This window comes from Tasmannia lanceolata, unplaced genomic scaffold (genome assembly GCF_043159265.1).
Source record: "Tasmannia lanceolata isolate RefF3 unplaced genomic scaffold, GAP_Taslan_0.1 ptg000024l, whole genome shotgun sequence".
Classification (NCBI taxonomy): domain Eukaryota; kingdom Viridiplantae; phylum Streptophyta; class Magnoliopsida; order Canellales; family Winteraceae; genus Tasmannia; species Tasmannia lanceolata.
The window spans coordinates 7,611,300-7,639,029 of NW_027518701.1; the positions used below are offsets into that span (position 1 = coordinate 7,611,300).

The following is a 27,730-nucleotide window of genomic DNA, read 5'->3' on the forward strand; positions in this document are numbered from 1 at the left end:
GATGTCTTGGCTCCTCCACACTTTCTTGGACATCTTCAACTTGTGAATGAACTCTTCAACTTGCTTTGGATCTTGTGACTTCCTCCATTCTTCAAATCATGTTGAGAGGTACATGAGGTGGTCACCAATGCTGGTTCAACTCCAAGCTTCCATTAGCACTTTGCTCGGCATGTTTGTGGGAACTTTTACTTGAGCTCTTTCACTTGAACATCTTCCGAGGATGATGTCTCCCATGTGTGTACAAGCTCTTTGGTTCCTTTATGCATGTTGATCCGCAAGCCATGTGTTGAGTTGTGTAATAGCGATATGACCTGTCAGGTTCCTGTCTAAGGCACAACACTACAAAGCAACACATTAGTCCATAAAGACTAATCAATTTGGGTTTACTAGCATCAAAACAAAAAGGTAAAGGTGAATGTTTGAACCCTTGAGCTTACATTTTTTTATCTGCATGGATTCACATTCGCGTGTCAGGATCCAACACGGATTTGAGGTGTCGGATTCGGCAAACCTAAAAAATAAGACTCAAGGATTCGGTAATTTTTACTAAATAAAATAAAATTTTAAAAATTAAAAATTGATATATATATATATATATATATATATATATATATTTGTGTGTATGGGCGCGCTTGTAAAGGGTCGAGGCATTTTATTAAGAGAGTCGAAGGAGGAAGGGGGTTGATGTTGGAGGGTGGAGGGTTGAGGCGCTAGGGTTTTTATTAAAACAATACAGAATGTGCTTTTATATAAAATAAAAAAAAATTAAGCGGAAAACATGCTCAAGGGGAAATATACAAGATTCGCATTTTAAAACATACAGTGATGTGTTGGATTCGCCCGAAAATACAGGATTCATGCAAGACACGTCTACGTCAAGAATCCGGGTGTGTCCCATGTGAATCCATGTCTGATTCGCGTGTGGAGACTTGTCGACACGGATTCGGCATCAGGGGGCAAAGAATCCATGCAATGTTTTATATATATATATATATATATATATATATATATATATATATATATATATATATAGAGAGAGAGAGAGAGAGGAATGATAGATACAAGGGAGCCCTTGCATAAAGAGCCAAAAAAGGGCTCTTGATTGAATCCACATCATCAAATGTAACTGATTTTACCTTTTCAATCGATTTTAAAATGTAACTGAAAATGACGTGGATCCAATGAAGAGCCCTTTTGCGGCTCTTTATGCAAGGGCTCCCTTGTATCTATCATTGCTCATATATATTGTTATTTAGCATACATTTTTACTCATTTCTAGTTTTTTATATTATATATACTCTATCGTTTTTCTTTTTAATATGTACTCCACAATTTTTTAGTGTGATTCCTGCAAAATGTTTTACATATGTTTTCTACGCATTTCTCATACGTTTCATACAAGTTTAACATATTTTCACACAAGTTTCCCGTATGTTTCCCACATGTTTCCCATATTTTTTCCATGTGTTTAGAAAACATTTCCCCAACTTTTTCACATTTCGGAAATGGGGAAACGCATTTCCCACCCGCAAAAGTCATTTGCGGCAACTATAGTTTGATCAAAGATAGCACCATAGGGAGCTTAATGAATTATGGCAAATCAAGGCTTAATTGTTGGAGATATATTTTAATCTGCATGCTTCCATAGACAAAGCCTCTAGCTACTCAATAGGGAATGTAAGGTTTTGTGGAGATCTTAATGTTCATCTTACGCATTGCTAGAAACTTGGAACTTTCACTGAAACTAAAGGCCCTGCTTGCAACAAACAATATTCATCTAATTTGTAAAGTCCATATAGTCACTATTGAAGAGTATGTAAGGGTAGTTTAGTCATTACTGGTAGTACGAGGGGTATTGTAGTCTTTGTACACATGTTGCCCTAGTTGGGCCTATATATACATCATTTACATGGGAGGACTCCTCAGTGGAGAATCTCACCATCTTCTCCCTCACTCTTCTTCTCCTCTTTCCTTATACACTTCTAACACTGTATGAGAGCAAAGATCCTGAAAAGAGGAAAGAAAGAAGAGTCTCTCTCTCTCTCTCTCTCTCTCTCTCTCTCTCTCTCTCTCTCTGACTACTACTGTTAATAGTCCTACCCTAACTCACCACACCCACTTGTGAATCCCTAACCCCCCCAACCCTAAATCCATCCCAAAACCCTAAATCTCTCTCCAAAACCGCAAATCCTTCTTCCCCAATCCTAAATCACTAAAAACCCTAACCCCTTCTTGTAAGTCCCTAAACCCAACCTCTTTTGTAAATACCATTTGTAAATCCATCGATCCAAAACGCAAAAAGAAAACCCAAAAAGATCCCCTCTTGTATATTTTTTTCCTCCTTTTCCCCCATTCATACCTTCTTTTCTTGTTCCCCACTGGTTTTACATCCATTAATCTCTTTCTTTCTCAATCATTTGTCCATTGTTGGGGTCATTCTAGTTTCCTATTCCCTTTCTTTATGGTTTAAATCATCCCTTTCATTCTCTTTTGAATCCCCTTCTCCCCCACTCCATCCTAATCTTTATTCCCTCTCTATATCCGTTGTGTTATATGGTGTTTCTGTTGATCTCAAAGGTGCATGCCAAGTGTTCGTTGAAATTTCTAAGAGAGATGTCATACCTATGGCCTCAACTTGAGGGGGAATGTTGAAGGCCTCATGTAGTTACAAGGATGGAGTGTTGCCTTGTCGTTGTTATGTTGTTGTCTTGTTGTCGTCTCAGGGTTGATGTAGTCCCGCCCTCTTCGTTGGTGTGTTGTTGGTGACTCAAGTTGATGTCATTTCATCATTCCTTGTTGATAGTCTTGTTGGTGGTTGTTCAACATGGAGTTCCCTGTCGGTGGTTGTTCTTCCTCTTCTGTCTTGTTGTCTTCTCTAGTTGATGTTGTTCTCCATTCTTTATTGGTAGTCTTTTGGTTAGTTTGTTGGTGGACAGGGGTTTTTTGAATGGTTGTGGTTGGTTGTTGATTTATTGCTTGTGGTTGGTTGGGTTGGTTGTGGTTGTGGTTAGTTTGTTGGTTGGGTTGATCATGGTTGAGATCATTGTTGTTCTTTGTTGGTTAGTTCTTCACATTGTTGGTTGGTTCCGTTCATGCTTGGTGTTGTTCGTGGACTCGCTTTGTGAGTCATGTTGTTGATGCTTCTACATAATGAGTATAGTTTCTTGGCGTAGTTTTATGCCTTTTGTCATTGTTGTAGTTTGCGTTGCAATCCACCTTATTGGTACTTCTACACGCGTAATTTTATGCCTTTTTTTGTGATTGTAGTGGTTTGCGTAGCAATCCACATTGTTGTTGGTGGCTATATGCCCGGTCATTAGTGTTGCTTTCAGCCTCGTTGTTGGTGGTGGCAATATGCCCGGTCATTTGCGTTGCATTCGGCCTTATTGTTGTCAGTGGCTATATGCCTTATCATTAGCTTTGCTTTCGGCCTTGTCGTTACTGGTGGCTATATTTGGGGTCATTGGCGTTGATTTCGGCCTTGTTATCTGACGATGTGATGTTTTGCCATCGTTGGTTGGTTGTTGTGCGTCACTTTGTTGTGCCCCTATTGGTTGGTGGTTGATCCTTGTGGTTGTTGGCTGATTTTATATTTCCTTATGGGTTGCGGCTCTTCTTCTATTAGCGATGTGATGTTCACCTGAACTCTGCTCGTGGTGCATCGTCGGTGGTCATGTTGCATCGTCCTTGCTCGTGTGCGCACCTTTGGTGCTTATTTTGCTCGATGGATCGCTGCTATTTCCCTGTCAAGGTGTCTCCGTTCGATCATTCGTGGTCTGCAGATTTATTAGTCGAATTCTCATTCAGGGGAGGCCCTGCTGTGATCGCCTTCGCCGTAGTGCTACTTCAGGAGGGTTGTTCTTTTCTAATGTGCGTTGACCTCGCTGTTGTATTCTTGTGGCCATTGCTATTTTTTGTTATGTTTTTCATTATTTATTCACCACATCATCTTGAGAGGAGTGTTGTACCAAGCTGGGCCGTGTGTATGGGATGATTATCTTTTTTTGTTGTATGGGCTTTACAGTTGTTTGGATGGGTATTGTAGTTTTATTTGTACCAAGTTAGAGTTCCATAGTATATACACTATAGATTGAGGGGGGGAGTGTTGAAGAGTATGTATGGGTAATTTAGTCATTATTTGTAGTATGAGGGGTATTGTAGTCTTTGTACACATGTTGCCCTAGTTGAGCCTATATATACATCATTTACATGGGAGGACTCCTTAGTGGAGAATCTCACCATCTTCTCCCTCGCTATTCTTCTTCTCCTCTTTCCTTATCCACTTCTAACAATCACCATACTTGATTAACCGGGTTAAGGTTTAAAAACCAAATCTAATAACTTCCCAAAGGATTTGAGATACATTACTTGCATCACAAAACTGCATGAATTTAATGTGTGGTGAAAGTACATGATGAAAAATATGTGAAAAATGCACTAAAATTCCTGACTTTGTGGTTCAATCGCAGCTTTCTTCTTTCTATTCTCCAATGGAGCTTGGGATACGACAAACAAGGTACCAAAGCTAAAGGTTCTGATTAGGGTCTTGAAGAAGTGGAGAAAAAAGCCCTAGTACGGTTTCAGTTGTGGAGCCGCCACCCCCCTATTTTGTGCCCAGTGGAGCTTGGGAATTAAAAATGCACTTAAATTCCAGACTTCGTAGTTCAGTCTCAGCTTACTTCTTTCTCTTCTCCAATGGAACTTGGGATACGGCCAACATGGTACCAAACATGGTTTCAAATTTCGGTTTCGGAATGCGTTTCGGTCCTCACTGAAACTGAAATTTTGGCTGAAATTTCAAAATTTCGGCCGAAATCCAACGGAATCTAATCAACGACTATTTTTTCTCGTATTGAATTTCAACAAAACGACCCTAATTGGGTTTCGGTTGCGGAGCCGTCACCCCTACTGTATCCCCCCCCCCCCAATATTTCACTCTCTTTGCCGAACGACCCTAAACTCCAAATCCTAACAAGTCGCACCACCCTACCCCTCACTACAAGCCCTAGCCGCACCCATCTTCCCATCCCAATCCTTCGGACAACCCTTTTTGGGTTATTCGATCCTAGTTTTTTGGTATTTTTCAACATCCGTTTTACCATTCCCACCAACCCTTGGTTGTTCGGGTTGCACACTCCACCTTCTTCATTTTTCGAGCTTGGTTCAACTTCGCTTCTTCATTCGGGACCTTCATCGTTGTTGTGCACTTCAGATGTGAGTCACACTTGGTTGTTTTCTCTTCATGGTATTTCGCCATTGACGTGTGTCCCAATGGGGCTTGAGTTGCTGTTTACTTCGCTCGCACAAGTTATGTGGCTTGTGTCTGGATAGTTTCTGATGGCTCTTGTATGATATGTCAGTAGTTATGCTTGCCGTTGGTGTGGTTTGGTTTGATTCCTTGTTGGTGGTTCTTGTCGTTGGTTGGTTTCCTAAATCCTTTGTTGTTTGTGTTTTCATGGCTATTGCTTCTGGTTCTACTCTGATGGAGCTTCCTATGGTCCTGTTGAGCCAATTGATACTTGGTTATTTCCCATGCTGAATATAAGGAATTTTTGAGGTCCAAGGAGAAAGGCATACATCCTACATCCACTCTCACCAAGGAAGGTAGCACCCCATCCTGTTTTCTCAATAGTTCTGGCTCTTGGCTCATTGACTCTGAAGCCTCCAACCATATGAATGGTCAATCTAGTTTACTTCATTTTAGTCATATTCTTCGTCCGGTAATTTTGTTATAATGGCTGATGGGACTACCTTTTCGGTTTCTAGGGTTGGGGTCGCCTCTCCTAATTCTGGCCAATCCCTTTCCTCTCTTTCTTATGTCCCGTGTTTTCCGTTTAATTTGCTCGCTTTTAGTCAACTCACTAAAAAAAATCTTCATTGTTCTATCACTTTCTTTCCTTGTTGTATGTTTTTGGATCTACAATCTGGGAGGAAGATTGGTTCGGGTCATGAAGTGGACAGGCTATATTATTTTGATCAGAAGGTTACTGCTACAGCTTTACGGAGTTCTATTGACTGGCATCAATGGCATTGACATTTGGGCCACCCTCCTGTGGAAAAGCTACAGCATTCTTCGCTTGTTTATAGTCCAATAAGTCAATTTCAGTGTGAGTCTTGTCAGTTTATTAAACATCGCATCTCTTTTTATTCTAGAGTTGTTAGTCGTGTAAAAGAGTCCTAGTTAGTCCATTCAGAAATATGGGGTCCATGTTGGACTACATCTTTGTTTGGCTTTAAATATTTCGTTGTCTTTGTTGATGACTTTTCGAGAATGGCATGGCTATTCTTAATAAAAGATTGTTCTAAGGTATTTAGAGCATTTTGTTTTTTTATTCTGAAATTTCTAATCAATATAATTGATCAATTAAATGTTTGCGTGGCGATAATTATCGTGAATACTTCTCTACATCTAATGGCTTTCAGCAATTCTTAGAAAATTGTGGTATTATTCATCAATCCTTGTGCCTACACTTCTCGGCAGAATGGGGTTGCCGAGAGGAAACTTAGGTATCTTCTGGATATTGCATGAACCACTGTGTTACAGATGCAGGTCTCGAAGCCTTTTTGGGCTGATGTTGTCCTCACTACACGTTTCTTAGCAAATCGTCTTCCATCTTCTGCTTAGAATCATCCGACCCCTTTCTCTATTTTGCACCCATCTGGCTAGCCATTTCTTCTTCTTCTTCGAGTTTTTGCTTGTGTTTGCTTTGTACATAATCTATCTCCTGTCTGGATAAGCTTGATCCCCATGCAGAGAAGTGCATATTCCTTAGCTACTCCAGGACCCAAATGGGCTACCTCTGTTACAGTCCTAAGTTGTCGATGTGTCTGTCGATGTCACCTTTTTTTAGGATACCACATATTTCGCGGACTCTCCTAACATGTCTACTGGTGATCCTCCACTTCCTCTTCCTTTACCATCCTCGGCTTTGTCTTATTCACCTTCTCCAGTGCAGGTTTACTCCTGTGGTACTCGACTAATTGTTCTCCCTACTTGTGTGGACCGCCCTTCATGCGACCCACGTCCTTCTCAGCCTAACAGATCTGACTCCAACCCTCAAGTACATGTTCCCTCTGTTATAGTTGATGATGCACAAGTTTTTTCTCGCACACGTTCTCATTCTGTTGTACATTTGATTTCTAATGTTGTTTCTTATTCTCGTCTTTTGCCTGTTTACCGTTCTATTCTATCTATCATGTCCTCTGTTTCTCTTCCTCATTCTATTGCAGAAGCATTAGCTCATCCAGGTTGGCAAGCCGCAATGGATTTTGAGATGGGTGCACTTCACTGTAATGATACTTGGCAGTTGGTCCCTCTTTGTTGTCGTTAGGTATTTTCCGTGAAAAACTTACCATATGGGACAGTTGAAAGATTGAAAGCACAGCTGGTTGCCAAAGAGTACATACAGACCTTTTGCATTGATTACACATAAACCTCTTCAGTTTCCAAAATTCCTTCCACTTGTATTCTGATTTATATGGCAGTGAGCATGGGCTGGACGCTTTATCAATTGGATATAAAAAATGCCTTTCCACATAATAACCTATAGGAACAAGTCTTTATGGTGCAACCTCCAGGGTATGTTGCACAGGGGGAGATGAAGCATGCAATATGCCGTCTGCGTAAAGCTTTTATGACCTTAAACAATCTCCTCAAGCTTAGCAAGCCAGTTATGCAATTTGGCATGGAACAATGTGTTGTTGACCATCCTGATTTTAGCTCTCAGTTTGACGAAGGATACATCTAGCCCTCCCTAGATCTCGCCATGGCAAGAGCCTCGTGCACTAGGCCGCCCTTTTGACGAAGGATACACCATCCTAATCATTTATGTGGATGACATTATTATTACTTGGAGTAATAGATAAGGCATACAAGGACTGAATGATTTTCTTGAGAAGGAATTTTACACAAAAGATCTTGGTCACGTTAGGTATTTTCTAGGAGTGGAGGTAGCCTATTCACGTGGTGGATTGTCTCTGTCACAAAGAAAATGTGCAATAGATATATTGGAAGAAACACTACTCTTGAGAGTGAGACCTGCTAAAGTACCCATGGATCGTAATATCAAACTCTATCATGATCAAGAGGATTTACTAGAGGATCAAGGTAGATACAGAAGATTAAATGGAAAATTGATTTATCTCACTTTGACCCGTCCAGATATCTCATTTGCAGTCGGCGTGGTGAGTCACTTCATGAGCTCACCATCTCATTGCATAGCAGTTACCCAGATTGTAAGATACCTGAAGAAAGCTCTTGGTAAAGGAAAAGGCATAATCACATGAGATTACAGGACTGTACTGATGCACATTGGGCTGGGTCACCTGTGTATAGGAGGTCTACTACAGGGGTACTGCACATACGTGGGAGGCAACTTAGTTTCATGGATAAGTAAAACGCAAGATGTGGTAGCCCGTTCAAGGGCTGAAGCGGAGTATTGACCATAGCCCATACGTGTGGTGAAATGATCTGATTGAGATCTTTTTTGTCAAAGAGATTGGCTTGCATTCCTCATCTCCAGCATCACTATATTGGGATAAAAAGGCAACGGTTTATATTGGTTGAAATCCAGTCTTCCATGAGAAGACGAAGCACATTGAGGTGGATTGCCACTTCATTCATGAGAAGATTGAAAAAGCGGAAATACGTAATGTTTTCACTAGATTGGGCAATCAGCCAGCTGACATGTTTACTAAACCACTAGACATAGCGAAGTTAAATGATATGCGTGCCAAGCTGAGGATGTATGACATATAAACTCTAGCTTGAGGAGGAGTGTTAGACGAAGCGGTGTAATTACATACCCAATTATTTTAGACATTGAACACGAACCCTAGTTACATATATATAATACATGTTATGAGAGGGAGAGTCATTCTACTCTCTCTTCTCTTCTTCTCCTCTCTCTCCTTTCTTCTTTCTTCTTTCTCTTCTCTAATGGAGCTTAGGATACGGAAAACATAAACTTGTAAGTTGGAGGATCCCTCGTTTTCAGTTGATTGCTAAGTGATGTTAACTGGCCATATATAAGACCAAAGTACACTTGTATTAAATGGATTGACGCCTAAGCATGAAGAGGAAGCTTTGCTTGAACAAAAAAGTAGAAGTTACTTGCCCCCACTATTCCTTCCAGAAGTTACGTATGTATGGATGTGGGTGTGAGTACATTTTGTACAACAAAAAACTATTAAACGATGTGGCAATGGATAAGAAGGTTGTTTGTACACCAATATGCCTCACAGTTACTCATCCAAACATATTACATGTAGGGAACCTGAGTAGCCAGTTTATGGATGCATTTAGCAATTCTCATCTGGTAGCCATTGTGAAACAACCAGTTACTCCAAAAGCTTAAGCTGTTGGAGAAGGTGTTATTATACACCAATATGCCTCACAGTTACTCATCCAAACATATTACATGTAGTGAACCTGAGTAGCCAGTTTATGGATGCATTTAGCAATTCTCATCTGGTAGCCATTGTGAAACAACCAGTTACTCCAAAAGCTTGAGCTGTTGGAGAAGGTGTTATTAAATCCTTTATATTTTACCAGCCATTTATAGAATTTTAAGGTAGACATCTTCACCGATTAAATCACTCAAGTGATAGATGAAGAAGAGACTATCAGCATTTAATTGGGAATCTTATTTATTTGACTCTTACATATTCAGACCTTATGCTGGGAAGTCAATTCATGCATAAACGATAAAAACATCATTATGAGGATGTTATTTGCATTCTAACGTAATAGAAAGAATCACCGAGTAAAGGTATACTGTATCAGAGTCATGATCGCTTGGATGTTAGCGGATACTGTGATGCTGATTGGGTTGGCTTGTCTGAGGCTAGACGGTCTATCAGCAGGTATGGTATGTTGGTAGTAATTTGGTGACATAGAAGAGTACGAAGCAATCTGTTGTTTTGCCCGTTCTTTAGCTGAAATTGAATATTGATCGATGGTTCGTGCTACATCTGAGCTTATGGAAAATATATTGTCATGCCGTCATACATATTTTATCTAATCCAGTTTTTCATCAGAGGATTAAGCACATAGTGTTGGAATGTCACTCTGTCCATGAGAAAGTGTCTTCTCATACTATCTCCATTCTAGTTGTTTGGTCTGCCTCTCACTTGGCTAATATACTTGTGAAAGGCTACAGTCCGGGTTCATCTTCGTGATGTTATTGACAAGCTGGACATGCAGGTAGAAGAATAAAGGCTGGATGGGACCCATCTTTTGCATTGTTGAAAGGTGAAATGGGGTTTATTAATTTTTATTGTGGTTTTTAGTGTAGATGCGTAGTTTTGTACTTTAATCCTTTCCATGTGATAAAGTTGCCTATGTTTGTGACTTATGTCAATGAACCTTATTTATCTCTTATTTTTTGCGCAAAAATAAAAAAGAGAAGTCCATGGGTGGGGGTTTTCTCCAACCACTCAAACACCTCCCTTCCTCATCTCTTATTCCTTTGTCTACTCATTATCTCTTTGTCTCTTCTTCTCTTCCGGTTTCTTATTTTTTCTCCTGTAGTTTTTCAACCTTGATTTACTAATCTAGAAGAGAGGAAATACCACATCCACAATCCACAATAATCTAAATAACATCTGACCAATGAATGTGTTTTACTTTTTAGAGATTTCTAATTTGAACTGTGATAGAAAGAACTTGTAAATGTCAAACCTTTCAGCAAACACTTTTCTATAGAAGATATCAAACAGAAAAACAAGAAAGAAATCCCATTCTTGACATACATGGTTTTCCAGTCTCAAAAAAAAAAAAAAAAACAAGAAAGAAAAGACAGAAAACTTTTTTATTAAAGAAAAAGGAGCACACAGTAGGCCACTAAAGTGATTAAAATTTAAACCATTTAAAGCCTATAATTAATATTTCTAAACATGTTACTAAATCTAGTGAGAAAATGATTGAATGGATAGAATGCATTACCTGAAAAGAAGCAAGCAAAGTGAACATGACATTTCCTTGTTGTGTTGCATCAACTCGTCGGGTAGCAAAGCTATTCCCATCACGTGCACGATGAACCTGATATATAATCGGTACTGCAAAAATATATTGATGAATCAAGGAAGAACATAAAAGCTTGTATCAAGCGTCAAAATGCTATGTGAAAATAGAAAAAAAATGGACCTGATATGTCACTCCATTCAAATAAAAAAAAGATGCATTACATTAAGTTAGAAAGATCCACACAATCAAGAAGCTATATGAAATCTTATAATGAAAACTTCAAACACTAAAATCATGGATGAATGGAATAGAGGCATCACGATCGTCTTTGAAAAAATTTTAATGTTCCAACTCAAAATTAAACCTCACATAGACGGCTTATAGGCACCACTACTGGGGTGTATATACGTCGTATGGAGATGCTTTTTTAAACAAGTATACATAACACATTTTACATATATAAGTAGAGAGGATATTACCACTATACCCCTTAGTTTATGTACTATATAAAAGGCACATTATTGTCATTGACTAAAGTGACTATTATAAATACAATGGGAGAAAAGTTGTTGGAGAGTCAAAGCAGTGATTTCCCTTTTGTTTGTGGTTTCATTTGTGCTGAGTGTCTCCAAACCACCACCAGCCACCAACGACAGATGAAGCCGGCGACGCCATCGATTCTACTAGTCCAGCGATATAGTTCCCAGAATGATGGACATATAGAAGAAACAAGGCGCAGGCGCAGGCGCAGGCAGAGCACGGGCAACCACTTGACCTAAACTTACACGGATCAATGAGCAATATCGATCCTTTACTACTACTCGGATCATATATCCATTAACATATCATCCCAATGATTCAAATCAATTTACTATGATCTACCCCTTCGATGGTAGTGTGCAAAATCACTTCCAAAACCATTCATCAATCCGTTTCCGGATCAAATATAGAACGGTTAAATTGATAGAAAATTGATCCGAAATTTTCAACAATAAAATCAATTAATCAATCTGGATCAATCACCATAATCCAAAGGTGGCTCCGGTACCAATTGTTAACCTAGAATTACACATAGTAGTTAGTGGAAGCGTACCTCGGCCACGGCGATTAGATCATGAAGCTAAAAATTCTGGCAATCGGTCCTAGTGAATGTATCGATCTACCCCGTGCGCACCACAAACATTGAAAGGAGTTCGTCTAATCTGATGAAGGCCTTATGACTTGATTGAGGGAATCACAGGCTCTCTTCCTTCTCAGACCAGGAACCCCTTTGGATGGAATTCTTTATCTCTTAATATCTCTTTCTCGTCCCATCAAGAAGAGAGAGATATTTATAGAATCTAATTTGATTAGAACTAGGAGTTCTAATGACACCACACCACTAATTAGATATTATTAATTTATCCTGAAGATAGTATGGGATTTATCATCTAAAATTGCCTTTTAAAATAAATCACTAAGTGGGAGACTTCAAGAAGAGTTTGGAGTCCAACTCAATGTGTGGGTCCCAATGTGGGCCACACAATTAACGCCGACGGGGGCAGCAAAGGACAACAAAGAGGTAAAGTGGACTGCAGTATAGAAGAAAAGACATCAAGAAAACATTGGGACAGAAACTATAGACAGCAGTGTGAGAAGAAGATGAGTAGAAGGAAAAGAATGGCAGACAAGGTTGCAACCAGCAGAGTTGGAGGTCGTGGGGTGTAAGAGAGAACGGAGGTGGTTATCGGCCGCCGTATTGTACAGGGATGAAGGGTGATGTCAAGGGGAAATGATAAATTGTGGTGGGGGAGTAGCGGACAATACATAAGGGGGCTGGGACATCAAGGAACAAGACATGGGAGAAAGAAAAAGGAAGAGGAGAAAGGAGGAGAGAAAGGAGAGGGAGAGAGAGAGAGAGATGGCTGCTGCCTTGTGGCTGCCTTTTTTATTTTGGGGTGGCGGGGGTGTTGCTTTGATCCAATTGGCTATAAGCATCTCTTAAGTGACTTACCTTAAGTGACATTTGTTAAGTGGCTTAAGTGGGCCATGGCACGGTTAATGGGTAAAAAAAGGTGATAAGTCAAGGTAAAATGTGGGTCCTATCTGATGTGGCAGCTCCAACATCTAGGATAACAACATACCAAAAAAGAAACCAGCCAAAACTAGAAAAAAGGGCGGCCCAGTGCACGAGGCTCCCGCCATTCTGGGGTTTGGGGAGGGCTAGATGTGCACAGCGTTACCCCTGCTTAGCAGAGAGGCTGTTTCCGTGACTCGAACCAGTGACCACCAGGTCACAATGGAGCAACCTTACCGTTGCGCCAAGGCAAAAATAGAAAGTGGTCAGAAAATAGAAATTGGTCCAAAAAATAAACTATCCAAAAATGGAAACTCTCAGCGCTGAATCACAATAGAAGTGGAAGGCGATTACTTGGTGCAGAAAAGCTAATGAGAAACATTGTCCGGTGGATTCCCCACCTCAAAATTTTATAAAGTTGAATTTCAATATCTTAATATAGGTAACCCAGAAAATGTTGGTATCAGTCACTTCACTTGCTTAGAGATGATTCTATTGACACGGGGGCATTAGTATGGATGGTTCTAGTGAGGTAAAAATTAGAGGGTTATTGAAAAGATTACAAATTAACTTTGGATCAAGAAGGTAGGCACGTTTAGTGGAAGAGGACTTTGTGAGTGCTATTAATTTGTCAGGATGGAGCACCAATGGGCAGTTGGCTTGTCTGCAACAAGGACACTTGTTCGTATTGTAAGCCCAATGGTTCAACCTTTGGCAATTTTCCTAGTCATATTTTGAAGATTCTGTCGAAATCCCCATCTCTTTTACTCCAATACTCCATCATGCTAACAACGTGGTTAATGAGCTTGCCCGAACTTGGACCAACATAGACTCACTTGTTTCTAATGATGTTCGCAATGTTTTCTTGCGAGTAGGTTCAAATGAAAAATTAATCTTGTTTTTTATTAGTGAAAATTTGAGATGTCAATGACTTTGATACCAAAGAAGGTAAGATCCACAATGCACAACTCTGAATCAGAGAAGGAAAGATCCTCAAGTCAATAAGAGATAAAGGAAGAGTAAAAACATTAGATCATGCTCTAGACCCTGTTATTGTTCAAAGATCCCGATCCCTACTTGGGCATACAATGGTAAAAGAAGATTGTGAAGAGAAGAGAAAAGCAGCGAAGTGGAGAAAAGAGAACTCATGTGACTTAGCTCTCAACCCAACGATCTATCATATTTAAAATATTTCACTTAAAGTAATGTCCTTACAGCTAAGATCCCCAGCTCGAAGAAAACAACCGTGCAAACTATGCACAAGCTTAAAGCAATCCACAGTCTTACAAGCTGCTGCCAAAGCCTGCAAACAATAATGGAGACGAAATAAAGCTCGTGTCATATGAGTTCCCAAATATGTTTTCTTCAAATATGGAAACTCCAATCACTTAAACAAAGAAGTAAAAAATTCTCTTATAATTAGCACAAAAGGAAAGTAAGCATGTGAATACATTACTGCAAATTATAACTAAAATAGGATGTGGGATACAAATCTGTGTAGCAGAGAAAGAAAATGAAATCATTAAGATAAGCATGAATTATGTGACATCATGTAGGTACAAAGAATAAGCATCATAGAAACTATCGCTATTTAGCCATGCTAATCTTTATTTGTTTGACATCTAAATATCATCTCAACACACACTAGTTAAAATTCCCAAACAAACATTTGGCGCTACAGGAAATCATAGGCCTTATGCAAGAGAATGAGTTCCCTGATTCTATAAGAATCCACAGACATCTGGATAAATTGGCAATTTAAAATGAGTGCCAGCAAATAGCATAGCCAGCATAATGATATGTTCAAACACTCATGTTTCTTCTTCATTTTTTATAAAAACAAAATTAAGGTAAAAATCCTAAAAACAACAAAGCTCCCTAAAAACAAATATTAGATCTTCAAATGGATGTTAGTCTTCAATCACAAATATCACCAGCATTTTCAAAAAATCACAATTTTTTGCGATTTTTTGTAAAACGACAATCCAAAAATTTACCTGAGATTTTGAAAATTCATTCAGATTCTTCATATTTTATTTTCGATAATGACATTGGCAATACAATGTTTTAATAAATGCACAAACTCAGCGTCTCCTTCCTTTTTTAATTTGCTTCTGAGAGCTTCTTGGGAACCATAATAACCATAGACAGCTTTTTAGATAATAAGACATGTTGAACGTACTAAGGGTATTATGGTCATAGTATGTTAATTATTATTATTAATATATCGAATGGGGGGAGAGAATGCTTTGAACGTATTCTAGACTCTCACGCCAATCTCTCTCTCTCTCTCTCTCTCTCTCTCTCTCTCTCTCTCTCTCTCTCTCTCTCTCTCTCTCTCTTTTGCACCATGTAGTTATCTAACATGGTATCAAAGCTTCAAGGTTGAAGATCGGACCACCCATCCTTGAAGAAACCTAAAACCTAGAACTTCTAAAACTAACCCTGAAGACGCGACGAGACGAGACGAACACAATCCCTTCTCTTTCAACTCTAATCGTAAACACAACCCTAAAACCTATTCCTAACCCACTTGCACCCCCTATTCACACCCAAAACCTAACCCTAATCCACTCACGTCCCCTTCCCTCCACCCTAAACTCTAACTCTCCTTGTTTCTTCCCTTCACATCCTTCAAACCTAACCCTATCTTTTCAAATCAGTCCCTAATTCTTCGTTCTTCTCAAATCAGTCCATAAATCCTACTCTCTTCATAGTTTAAACTTGTTTCTTCTCCATATTTTATTCTCTTGTTGGTTCTGGGAAGTTTGTTGGTGATTCTACTCTCTTTCTTCTATGTGTTGGGGTATTTTTTTTTTTGTCTCTTTATTTGTCCCGGAACATTGTCTTTGTGCCTGCGACCGTGATTTGTTAACAGATTTAGTTGTATGTTGGTGTTGGTGATTGTGGTGTTGGTGTGGATGTTTACTGTTGGCGACTTTATTGGTGATTCCCTGTGGTAGATTTATTGGTGCTTGTTGGTTGCTGGTTAGAGTGATCGGTTGTGCCTCATCGCTTGGTTGTTAGTGATGCTCGGTGGTTGTTGTCGTTGGTGGATTGGTTGACGATTGTTGATAGTCGTGTTGGTTCCTTGTGAATGTTGGGTTGTTATGATTATCGTTCGTGATTGCTGATGATTGTGGATTTATTGTAGATTGTTGGTGGTGTTGGTTGGTTGTTGGCTGCTGAGTGTGGATGATTATTGGTGTTTGTTGGATTATTGACTCTTGTGTTCCTATTGTTATCTGTGGACGAATTGTTGGTGGTTGTTTACTTGGTCCTCGTTAATTATTGGTTATTTGGATTGTCGTAATTGGTAGTTATTATGGCTTCGAAAGATTCCTCATCACAGCCTAAGGTTTTTGAAGCCACTCTTCCCTCTTCGTTCCATTCATCTAGTGCTTTTGGTCGATTTGGCCATGGCCGTGATAGTTGTGGTCGTAGTCGTGGCCGTGATGGTGGTGTTGGACATGGCCGTGGACGTGGGCCCCGTTTTTGCACTCATTGTCGTATGGCTGGACATACCACTGATAATTGCTATGATTTACACCCTGAACTTCGTCCCTACAGAACTGCGAATGCTTCTGCTGCTTCTGATGGTATTTCTTCTGATGCTCCATCTGTGACTCCTGATACTCTGGTTGTCCCTCGTGTTGAATATGAGGAAGTTCTCTGTACCCGGGACAAAGGAAAGCAGCCCACTGCCACGTTTGCGCATCAAGGTAGCCCCTCATGTTTTCTCTCTGGTAGTTCTTCTGGTCCATGGCTCATTGATTCAGGTGCTTCACACCATATGACTGGTAACCCTAACATTCTCTCTTCTTTCCACTCTATTCCGTCTATGGGTCCTCGTACTGTTACCTTGGCTGATGGAACTACATCCCCTATTTCAGGCATGGGTGTAGTCTCCATCTCGACGGGTCTTCACTTGTCTTCTGTTTTATATGTTCCGTCTTTTCCTGTTAATTTATTATCTGTTCGTCAATTAACGCAGTTTCTTAACTGTTCTGTTTCCTTCTTTTATTCTCATTGTGTTTTTCAGGACATGAAGACTGGGACGAGGATTGGCTTGGGCCGTGAGATTGATGGCCTTTACTACCTTGATCAGGATAGTGCTGGTGTTGCTCTTCGTACTTCGGTGGATGCCTATCAGTGGCATTGTCGTTTGGGCCATCCACCAGTGGATATGCTTAGAAAGTCTTCGTTTGTTTCAACTCCAATTCCATCTTTTCATTGCGAGTCCTGTCAGTTGGGAAAACACCATCGTGTGTCCTTCCCTTCTCGAGTTAGTAGTCGAGTGTCTCGTCCATTTGAACTTATACATTCTGATGTTTGGGGTCCAGCTAGAACTACTTCGTTAAATGGACATAAATATTTTATCATATTTGTTGATGATTATTCGAGGACCACATGGTTGTTTTTACTTAAAGATAGATCTCAAGTGTTTCATGCATTTCGTACTTTTTATTTTGAGGTGGAAAATCAATTTAAATGTACGATTAATTGTTTGCGTACTGACAATGCTAAGGAATATTTTTCTGTGGATAACGGCTTTCATGATTTTCTTTCCTCTCGTGGTATTATTCATCAGTCGTCATGTGCACACACATCACAACAGAATGGTATTGCTGAAAAGAAAATTCGTTATTTGCTGGATATGATTCGTACGATTATGTTTCAGATGAAGGTTCCTAAGATTCACTGGGGAGATGCAGCTCTCACGGCATGCTTCCTAAGTAATCGTCTACCTTCTTCAGTTTTATCTGGTCAAACGTCATTTTCTGTCTTGTATCCTCTTGGAGATCTGTTTCCTTTAGTGGCACGTGTCTTTGGATGTACTTGTTTTGTTCATAATTTGTCTCCAGGTATTGACAAGTTAGACCCTTGCGCAGAGAAGTGTATTTTCTTGGGTTTTTCTCGAACCCAAAAAGGATATAAATGTTATACCCCTCGCCTTCGAAAGACATGTTTCTGCGGATGTCGCATTCTTTGAGGACCAGCCTTATTTGTCTGGCTCAGGTCCTCATTTACATGTTGACATCCCTAGCCTTCCCGTTCCTTTAGTGATGGGTCATTCTCTTCCAGGTCCTGTGGGTGCTCCAGACATTGCCACAAGTTCTCCTGTTGACCCTAAGGATTCTGTGGATTCTCTTCCAGGTCCTGTGGATTCTGAACTGAAAACTTTTACTCGGGACCTCGCCAGGTCGTTCTTTCGACGACTGAAGCATCGTCTCAGCCCACTGATCCTCTTCCACAGTCGGATTGTCAACCTTCAGGTATTTGTTCTCCTACTCATGATTCACCTATTGCATCCCGGACTAGATCACGTACTGTGGCTCATCCTATTTCTAATTTTGTTACTTATGAGCATCTCTTACCATCTTTTCGGTCCTTTGTCTCTAGCATGTCTTCAGTTACTTTGCCTAAGTCAGTTACAGATGCTCTCAATCATCCTGGATGGAAGGCTGCTATGGATGCTGAGATGGCTGCACTTCACTCCAATAAAACGTGGCAGTTGGTTTCTCTTCCTTCTGGTGCCCAACCTGTTGGCTGTCGTTGGGTCTTTGCCATCAAGTACCTACCAGATGGGTCTATTGAACGTCTCTAAGCCCGCCTTGTTGCTAAGGGGTACACTCAGACATTTGGCGTTGACTATCAGGAGACTTTCTCACCGGTAGCCAAAATTCCGTTCGTACAAGTACTGATTTCTTTAGCTGTTAATCGTGGTTGGCCTCTGTATCAGCTTGATGTTAAGAATGCCTTCCTTCATGGTGATCTTTCAGAGGAAGTTTATATGGAGCAACCTCCTGGGTATGTTGCTCAGAGGGGAGATGTGCTCTTCTGTATGCCACCTTCAGAAGGCAATTTATGGTCTGAAGCAATCGCCTAAGGCTTCGTTTGGACGATTTAGTGCTGCCGTTTTGCGCTTTGGCTTGAAACAGTGTGTTGTCGATCATTCCGTGTTCAGTCACAAATCTGATTCTGGATATATTCTCTTGATAGTGTATGTTGGTGACATTGTAATTGCAGGAGATGACAAGTCTGGCATCCAAAATCTAAAGTCCTTTCTTCAAGGAGAGTTTTCCACTAAAGATTTGGGCCAGCTCAGATATTTCCTTGGTATTGAGGTAGCACGGTCTCGTCATGGACTAGTTTTGTCACAAAGAATGTATGTGCTGGATATCTTAGAGGAGACAGGCTCAATGGGGGTGAAACCTGCGACTAACCCTATGGATCCAAATGTTAAATTTCTTCCTGATCAAGGAGAGTTGCTGAATGATCCAGGTCGATACAGAAGACTGGTTGGAAAACGAATCTATTTGACTATCACCCGTCTAGACATATCATTTGCAGTTGGTATGGTTAGTCGTTTTATGAGTGCTCCACGTACTTCCCACTGGACTGTTGTCATTCAGATTATCAAATATTTAAAGGGTACTCCAGGTAAGGGTCTATGCTTCAAAAAGTATGGACATGAAAAGGTAGAAGGTTTTAGTGATGCAGATTGGGCAGGATCTCCTGCTGACAGGAGATCAACTACGGGATATTGCACGTTTGTAGGAGGTAATTTGGTGTCTTGGAGAAGTAAAAAGCAAGATGTTGTGTCCAACTCAAGTGCAGAGTCTGAGTATAGAGCTATGTCATATACAAGTGGGGAGCTAATATGGCTTCGATCCTTCTTAGCAGAGATTGGTTTTTCATCTACATCTCCAGCACGGTTGTATTGTGACAATAGAGCTGCAATTCATATTGCAACAAATCCAGTCTTCCATGAACGGACCAAACATATTGAAGTTGATTGTCACTTCATTCATCATCGAATTCAGAGTGGCGAGATCTGCACAGTGTTTACTCGATCTGCAGATCGAGTTGCAAATATGTTTACCAAGCCATTGGGTAGTGCAAAACTAAAAGATTCTTGTAACAAGCTTGGAATGTATGATATATACCTTCCAGCTTGAGGGGGAGTGTTGAACGTACTAAGAGTATTATGGTCATAGTATGTTAATTATTATCATTAATATATCGAATGGGGGGAGAGAATGCTTTGAACGTATTCTGGACTCTCACGCCATTCTTTCTCTCTCTCTCTCTCTCTCTCTCTCTCTCTCTCTCTGCACCATGTAGTTATCTAACAAGACAAAATGGCTTGGTGCAATTATCATAACATGGTAGTGCCAATATCAGTACCTTTATTTTTTAGCATGAAAATATCACAAAAATGTCGGGAGAAATTTCCTATATAAATATTTGTGACTAAGAACTTAATAGACCACATGTAACCTAACTTAAACATTAGTAGGTGTTTAGAGTATAAAAAGACAAAAAAGGGCAAAAAAACTAAATTTTGGGGAGTTAGGTCTTAAAAACGATGTAGATCAATTTTGAACATTAGTATATGATCAGTTTCACCCCTTAGATCAACCTAAGTAAAGCCTAATTTCTAGGTTTAGAAAGTGTTACATGTTGCTGTAAAGCCAAAATTAAGCACCCTACTAGACAAAAAAACTAACTATGTTAGTTTTCTTAGGGCCGACCAAAACATAGTAAAAATTTACCTAGAAATTAAATACAAATCACTGAAAATCCCTAGATATCATAATGACATAGCTTTCCACTACTGTGATGGATGGAACATTGTATGTCCTACTATTTATGTTGGAATGATGTTCTAGTCGCCTTCAGCATACTTCTGGATCTATGTTAACCCTCTTGTTCTATCATGTCATCTTTGCTGAATTATTGGCTTGTTCATGAACTTTGCTTGCATTATGAACCTTCTAGAAGCATAGGTTTCGGAAATTTAGTTATTTTACTTCAAAATAAGTCAGAAAATTCAACCCCGTTCAGTTAATTTAGAGAATAAAGATCTTTATTTATTTTTCTCTCCGGTGAGATGTGTGGTTGTAGCATCACCCATCAAGTGTTTGGGCTTTTAGAGCGACTTCCATGGTGCATAAGAGCAGAATTACACTCCTGCCTTCTGTTGATAGATCCACATTGACAAGATACACCTTAACTAACTCTTCAATGTGTTATGTTTACTTGTAGGGCAAACCTGTTAGCATGAAATTGAGAAACAACTTCAGAATGAACTGATAAAAATACACTAGAGGACACAGTTACCAATCACCAATCTGGTGACCTAATCGGAAAGTAGAAGGGGACTATGTCCTGCTACCTTAGAACAACTCATATTCCAATGGAAACAACTATCATTCAGCTGAGTGCTTCAAACAATTATACAATATTGTACCTTCCTGAAGAGTAGCGTGAAATTTAGACGAATGAATCCCTTTAACAAATCCAGCAACGAGTTCCAAACAATAAAGCTTATTGTTTGCTCTCAAACTCTTCGGTTTCTTGCTTCAAGTTTTGATAACATTCATACTATAGTTGGATATATTTTAGAAGAAAAAATATACCCTAATTTCTTTCTTCATCTTATCCCTTAGTTCATCTTCACCATGGCTGGAATTTTGCTTCTAAAATGCGAAAGCATAACCCTGGATTTTAATCACCATGAGATTAACCTGCTCCTTCTCCGATATTTTAAGTTATATGACTCTCCATCTCGGTCATCCAATCCAATACTTTTTCAGCATGACAATCGTCACTGAAGTATGGTGATAAACTTTTAATTTGGATGTCCTGATCCTTATGTAACTTGAACACCGTCACCACCACTTACTAGTACTCGATTTTGTCACAATTTAACTGAATTTTTCAAGTATCAACTCTACTTATGATCACCTTATCGTGAGAAGTATGATGAAGGGCTGAATATTTCTTGTTCTGGTAAGTGGTGTGGAGATTTGGGGATGTGTTTCATGCCCTCTGATGTTCTCTAGCAACATAGTATAAGGAATAAGTGTTGTATCACTTTTCGAGTTGTGATTCTAATAAAGTCTCTAGACGTGTGAGGTCAAGTGCATGGTCCCCAGTGGTGCAGGGTTATCCCAAGGTTGCCAGAGCGAGAATCGAAGGCTTCCGGGTTGGTTGGAAGCGGGAATCCTGAAGTCGCCGCGAGATGGTCAGAAGCGGGAATCGTAAAGTCACCGGGGAGTCGCCTGGGAATTGTCGGGGATTCGCTGGGGAGTTAGGTATCACTGGGAATTTCGGAGGAATCGCCGGGAAATCGCATTTCACATAATATTAAACCGCGGTTCCCAAAAGTAGGAATCGAGTTTCCGGGGAATCATAAACCACGATTCCCAAAAGTGAGAATCAGGTTTCTGGCGAATCCGAACCGGGAATTCCAATTTTTGGGGATTCGAGAAGATTCCCGTTTCGGATTCGAGAACCAGGGAATCGAGGTTCCCCACTCCCAAGGAAGAATCTTGCTTCCTTGGGTTATCCTTGGGACGCATGTCGTTTCTTTAAGGGATTAGATAAAACGTAAGCATGCGCTACATAGTTTTATTAGATAAAACGTAAGCATGGATGATAAAGAGAATGGGAGAAAAGTCGGGAGGTTGAAAGTGACAGTAAATCAACCCTCACAAAATTTCAGACCTTTAATGTTTATCGCATGCCTCTCTTTTTTTTCTTTTTATAGTTTGAATGATGAGAAATAATATAAGATGGAAGAAGTAAAGAACCCCACCCCTCACCCACCCAAGATGGTCAGTACAGAGAGAGAGAGAGAGAGAATACATAAAAACCCTTAACGAGAAGGAAATCGAACATCTCTATGCCTTCCCTAGCAGCACCAGCCCGAGCTAACCTATCTGCATGATCTCCTCAAACCAATGTGCAAATCTCCATGAACGGGGTTGACTCCTCTTCAGCCACCAGATAACGTTAAGGGAGTCTCCCTCTACAATCAGCCTATCTAGGACATTACTCTCTACTATCCCCATCCCCTGGAGGACTGCTCTCACCTCCACCTCATTGGAATCCGCAACTCCAGTAGATCCTGAGAAGGCCCTACCTCGTAACTCCTGCCTCATCTCTTAGTACCCCACTTGCTCCTTCCGACCCAGGATTTCCTAGGATGGAACCATGAATATTAAATTTCAATTCCGGGATCTAGTGGCTCCCATCCAAGAGATGGGAGTAATCCCTAGCATTCCTTTCTTTCCACAAAACTATGTGTAGCCAGCAAGACCACATTCCACAGGATCTTTCCTTTTGACGTCCAACGCACTAAGAACCATCTCTCCAATAGGTCACTCAACCTTGATGGAAAGACCCACATCACTCAGCCTTAATGTATATCGCATGATGAATATTACAAAAATGCAACTTACAAATGAAAAATGTAATAAAACATAAACTGCAACAAAACTTGAGTACCAAATTTTCATGCAATATCACCATACGATGAAGATGACAGTATTCAATAACTGCAAATCTGCAAGGTCCTAAAAACATGCAACTTGGTAAAGTCACACAACTCAATGAGGAACACCCAAAGATACGTTCTAAGGGCAACAAAATATTACAACAAGTGTGTTTATATGCATGGTTTCAGATTTCGGTATAGAAATGTGTTTCGGTCCTCACCGAAATAGAAATTTCGGCCAAAATCCGACGAAAACAAATAAAATAATATTTTATCTCCAACAAATTTTCAGGAGAAATTACCGGAATTTCTAAATATTAAATAATAAATAAAATAGAGATTTTTGGGTGAAATTCCTTAAATTTTGGACGAAATTTTAGGAAAAAATGAAATTTCAAATTTTCGTTCGAAAACGTTTCGGGTGTAACCGGGTTCGATTTCAGTCTCAACCGAAACCTGAAATTTCAGATTTTGGTTGAAATTTAAAACCATTTTTATATGTACGTACGCATGTCAATAATTAATAGGCATATCTAAGCGAATTAATCTTATATAAAACACGCCATTTCAAAAGATCAAATTGAAACAAGCTAAAGCTTTCCTGTCCAATGAACTGTCCTCCAAAAACTTGTGCAAACTTTGGAGCATCTGGCAATGTAAATCCACGGAATATGTCCACCTTCAAAAGAAAAAGAAAATTGTACATGAGCATAACCTGAAACATAGGATTTTCATGATGACCTCAGACAAGGAATAAAATATGCTTTATCATGGCATGAAGATAAGAAGTGAACATGGAATTCTATGGTAAAGAAATTAAGGGGTTCAAACTTCAATTATCTAAATTTAACTAGTTAGATTCCCCAAGTTATGATCATTAAGAATCGTATTTCCACAGAAAATAAAAATGAATTGTAATAATGTTTGTTGAATAACATGTAAAGGTAGTTTAGGTAATATATGTAGTGTAGAGGGTATTGTAGTCATTGTGTAGATGTTGCCCTATTTGGACCTATATACATCATTTACATGACGAGCTCCCTCGTGGAGACCCTCCATCTCTCCATTCCTCTTCTTCTTCCTCTCCCTAACCCTAGCCTCCATTTCTAACATGGTATCAGCACCAAAGGGCTGATCCTCAGTGAAAGTGAAAGAAGAAGAGTCGATCCCTTCATCTCCACACCATTATCTCTCTCTCATTCTCTCGTGTTCCTTCTCTCGCAAGGCTCTCATTTTCTTTTTTTGAATAGTAACCGTTGGATCATCATTATTGCGCTTTCGACTGTTGGATCATCTTTATTTGCTTTTGGATTGTCATTTTTGCTTTTATTATTGGTCGTTGGATTTATCTATTGGTTATTTAGTATGCCTAGATGTGGAGGTTGTCCACATCATCTAGGGCCCATTTTTGCACCCACCACTCACCCTTGTTTTATTTTATTTATCCACTTTTCCATTTATGCCCCTACTTCTCACCTTGTTTTATGTTATTACAGGAAGGGTATGTTGGTCCTTTCACTTGGAGAATTGCTAGCAAAAGATTATAAATAAAGGGTGGATGAAAGAGAGCCCTAGTTTTGAAAGAAGTTTTGAGAAAACCAAAAAGAGGCCAAAAGGTAGCCGTCTCCTCTCTTCTCCCTCTCCCACGTCCTCTCTTTCTCTTCTCCCTCTCCCACGTTTTCTCTTTCTCCCCCTCACGGCTTTCTCTTTCTCTCTCTCTCCCCTCTCACGATCTTTCTCTCTCTCTACCTCTCCCACGACATTCTTTCTCCCTCTCGTTCTCTCTCTCCCCCTCACCTTCCCGCTTTCTCTCTCTAGTTCTCTTGATCTCTCACTTCCTTCACTCGTTTGATCTCCTCTTTCTTTCTTTCCCTTATTTCTACCCTCACCCACTCTCTCATGGCCATTTCACTTCCATTCATGGAGGCCTTTTGCTGTCCGGTATTTCGAAATGCGATAACGGTCTTCTCCATCATCACCTTGGACCTTTGCTAGTAAGATCTACAAGTGGAAGGGCTGCTGCGTTTTCAGGGTAATATTTTTCTATATTTTCAGCCATGTTACGACCCTTTTAGCCTTTAGGAATCCTTAGGAACATCCCTAGTTAACTACCCTAGGATATTTTGAGCCTTTGCCATTCTATCATCAAGATTTGGGCCCTAGATCTTTATTTTTGTTTGTGGACAGCAACTTATCAGGGAATAAAGTTAGATATTTGAACCTTAAATCCTCTTCTTCTTACATTAATTAAGTTATTTTATGCATTTATGCTTAGTATAGAATGTTTTCCGGATCATGAGTCCTCTTTAAAGATATTTGTTGACTCTTTGAGTTGCAATTAATCATCTTTTAGTGCTTGTTCATTTAATTTGGGATGTGGATATGCCTATATGAATGTGACAGTTTGGTCCCATCAAGCTCCTAAAATCTTGGTAGTTATTCGCGACCCTCCGGGTATGCACCAACGTTCCTCTATTCCGTGCGTCTCTCCGTTCTTTTTTTTCGTGCGCAACTCCCCCAAAATCTGGAAAGTATCTACCAAATCCCTAAAATATCTCTTCCACAACCTTATTTTCTCTCACTTGGCCCATGCAAAAGATTTCTCTCATCTCTTGGTTTTCTTTTCTTTCTTTATGGGTTGTGTAAGTGTTTTTGGGTTTGCCGAAAACCAACCCTAAAATATCTGAACAATATCTCTTGAAAATCCCTCTTCTATATGTGTTGCATCCCCTTGTGATTATTAATCGCACTCTAGGTTCAGCGATTACCCATCATGCAATTAACCTCCTCATGCGATTACTCCAAGTGATTACTCCCTTAATCACATGCGATTACTCCCCCTAATCGTACGCACTTAATCGCCCTTTTCTCTCCAAGTTCTTGCGATTACTCCCAAAACAAAAACAAAAACTCAGATCTCCCAAGTTGCCGCAACCCTCTACTCCTTTATCTTCTGTTGAGAACCTATTTTGAGTGTCTCCACCATCTATTCCCCCTTTCTTTCTCTTTTGAATCTCAAATCTCAACTCAAAATCTCTTTATTTTCTCTTTTCTATATTTTTTAGCCTTCTTCTTGTTCTCCAAGGTTCACCCCAAGTCTTTGATGAAATGTCTAAGAGGGTTTTGGTGCCATGCCTTGGAAGTCTTCTTTTCAAGTTGAAGGTATTAGGATTTCAACTTGAGGGGGAGTGTTGTCATGTAGTTCTTGGTGTTGTCCTCTTTGTTGTCTTTTCTTGAGTGAGTATTGTCTTGCTTTCTTGTCTTGTTGTCTCTCATGTAGTCTCGCCCGAGGGGGAGTATTGTTGGCGATTCTATTCTTCGTCCTTCTTCATGTTGTCTTCTCTTTGATGTATTTCACCATTCTTGAATTGTTTGGTTTCTTCTTCTTCGCATTGTCAGTCGTTCTTCGCATTGTTCGTTGTTTCCTCTTCGTGTTCTTGGCGTAGTTTTACATATTATTGTCCAGCTATATGACTGTTTATTAGTGTTGGTTTCGACCTTATATGCTCCAGACGATGTGCTTTCCGCCAACGTTGGTCTGTGTTCTCTTCAGGCGACGATTTACCGTCGACCTTGTCTCCAGATGATGGTTTCCACATGTTAGTTAGTTATCTTCAGGCGACAATGTTCATGCCGTCGACCTTCTCTCCAAACGATGATTTTTCCATCGTTGGTTAGTTATCTTCAGGTGAGGGTGTCCCTGTCGACCTTCTCTCCAGACGATAGTTCCCCCATCGTTGGTTGGTTATCATCAGGCGGCGATGTTCATGCTATCGTTCATGTCGTCGACCTTGTCTCCGGACGATAGTTTCGCCATCGTTGGTTGGTTATCTTCAAGCGACGGTGTCCTCTCGACCTTCTCTCTAGACGATGGTTTCGCCATCATTGGTTGGTTATCTTCTTATCTACTGCCGTCGACCTTGTCTCCGGAGACCGGACGATGGTTTCCCTATCGTTGGTTGGTTATCTTCAGGTGACGATGTCCCCATCGACCTTCTCTTTAGACGATGGTTTCCCCATCATTGGTTGGTTATCTCGAGACGAAGGTGTCCCCCGTTGTTGGTTGGTTCCGATCACCTTTCCGGTGGTTGTTCTTCTCTTGGCGTTGTGCTACTCAGCTGATGTCGCTGCTAACCAGCGCTACTTTGTTGGTGCTCGTGCACGCCTTTGGTGCTTATTATGGGTGATGGATCGTTGTTATTTCCCTGTCGAGGTGTCATTGTTCGCTCCCGCCATCATGTTGATTCAAGGGGAGCTGCTCTTTTTTATAGTCGCCAATCTCGTTGTTGTATTCTTGTGGCAGTTGCTATCTTTTCATTATGCTTTTCATTATGTTTTACCACACCAGCTTGAAGAGTGTTGTACCAAACTGTATATATGAGATGATTATATTTTTCCCTGCATGGTTATGTTAGTTGGT

At 40.1% G+C, this 27,730-nt stretch overlaps 1 protein-coding gene across 2 annotated transcripts in view; it reads right to left on the reverse strand.

The window, feature by feature from the left end:
- Nucleotides 1-27,730, reverse strand: part of LOC143856917 (acyl-CoA hydrolase 2-like) — an 85,484-nt gene that overhangs the window by 23,286 nt on the left and 34,468 nt on the right. For both annotated transcript variants that reach the window (XM_077367167.1, XM_077367168.1), the window contains 3 exons: nt 23,911-23,989; nt 14,238-14,324; nt 10,946-11,058 (listed from right to left, as the gene is read on the reverse strand). In XM_077367167.1, coding sequence (XP_077223282.1) covers nt 10,946-11,058; nt 14,238-14,324; nt 23,911-23,989 — 279 coding nt within the window. The remainder of the gene's footprint in view (nt 1-10,945; nt 11,059-14,237; nt 14,325-23,910; nt 23,990-27,730) is intronic.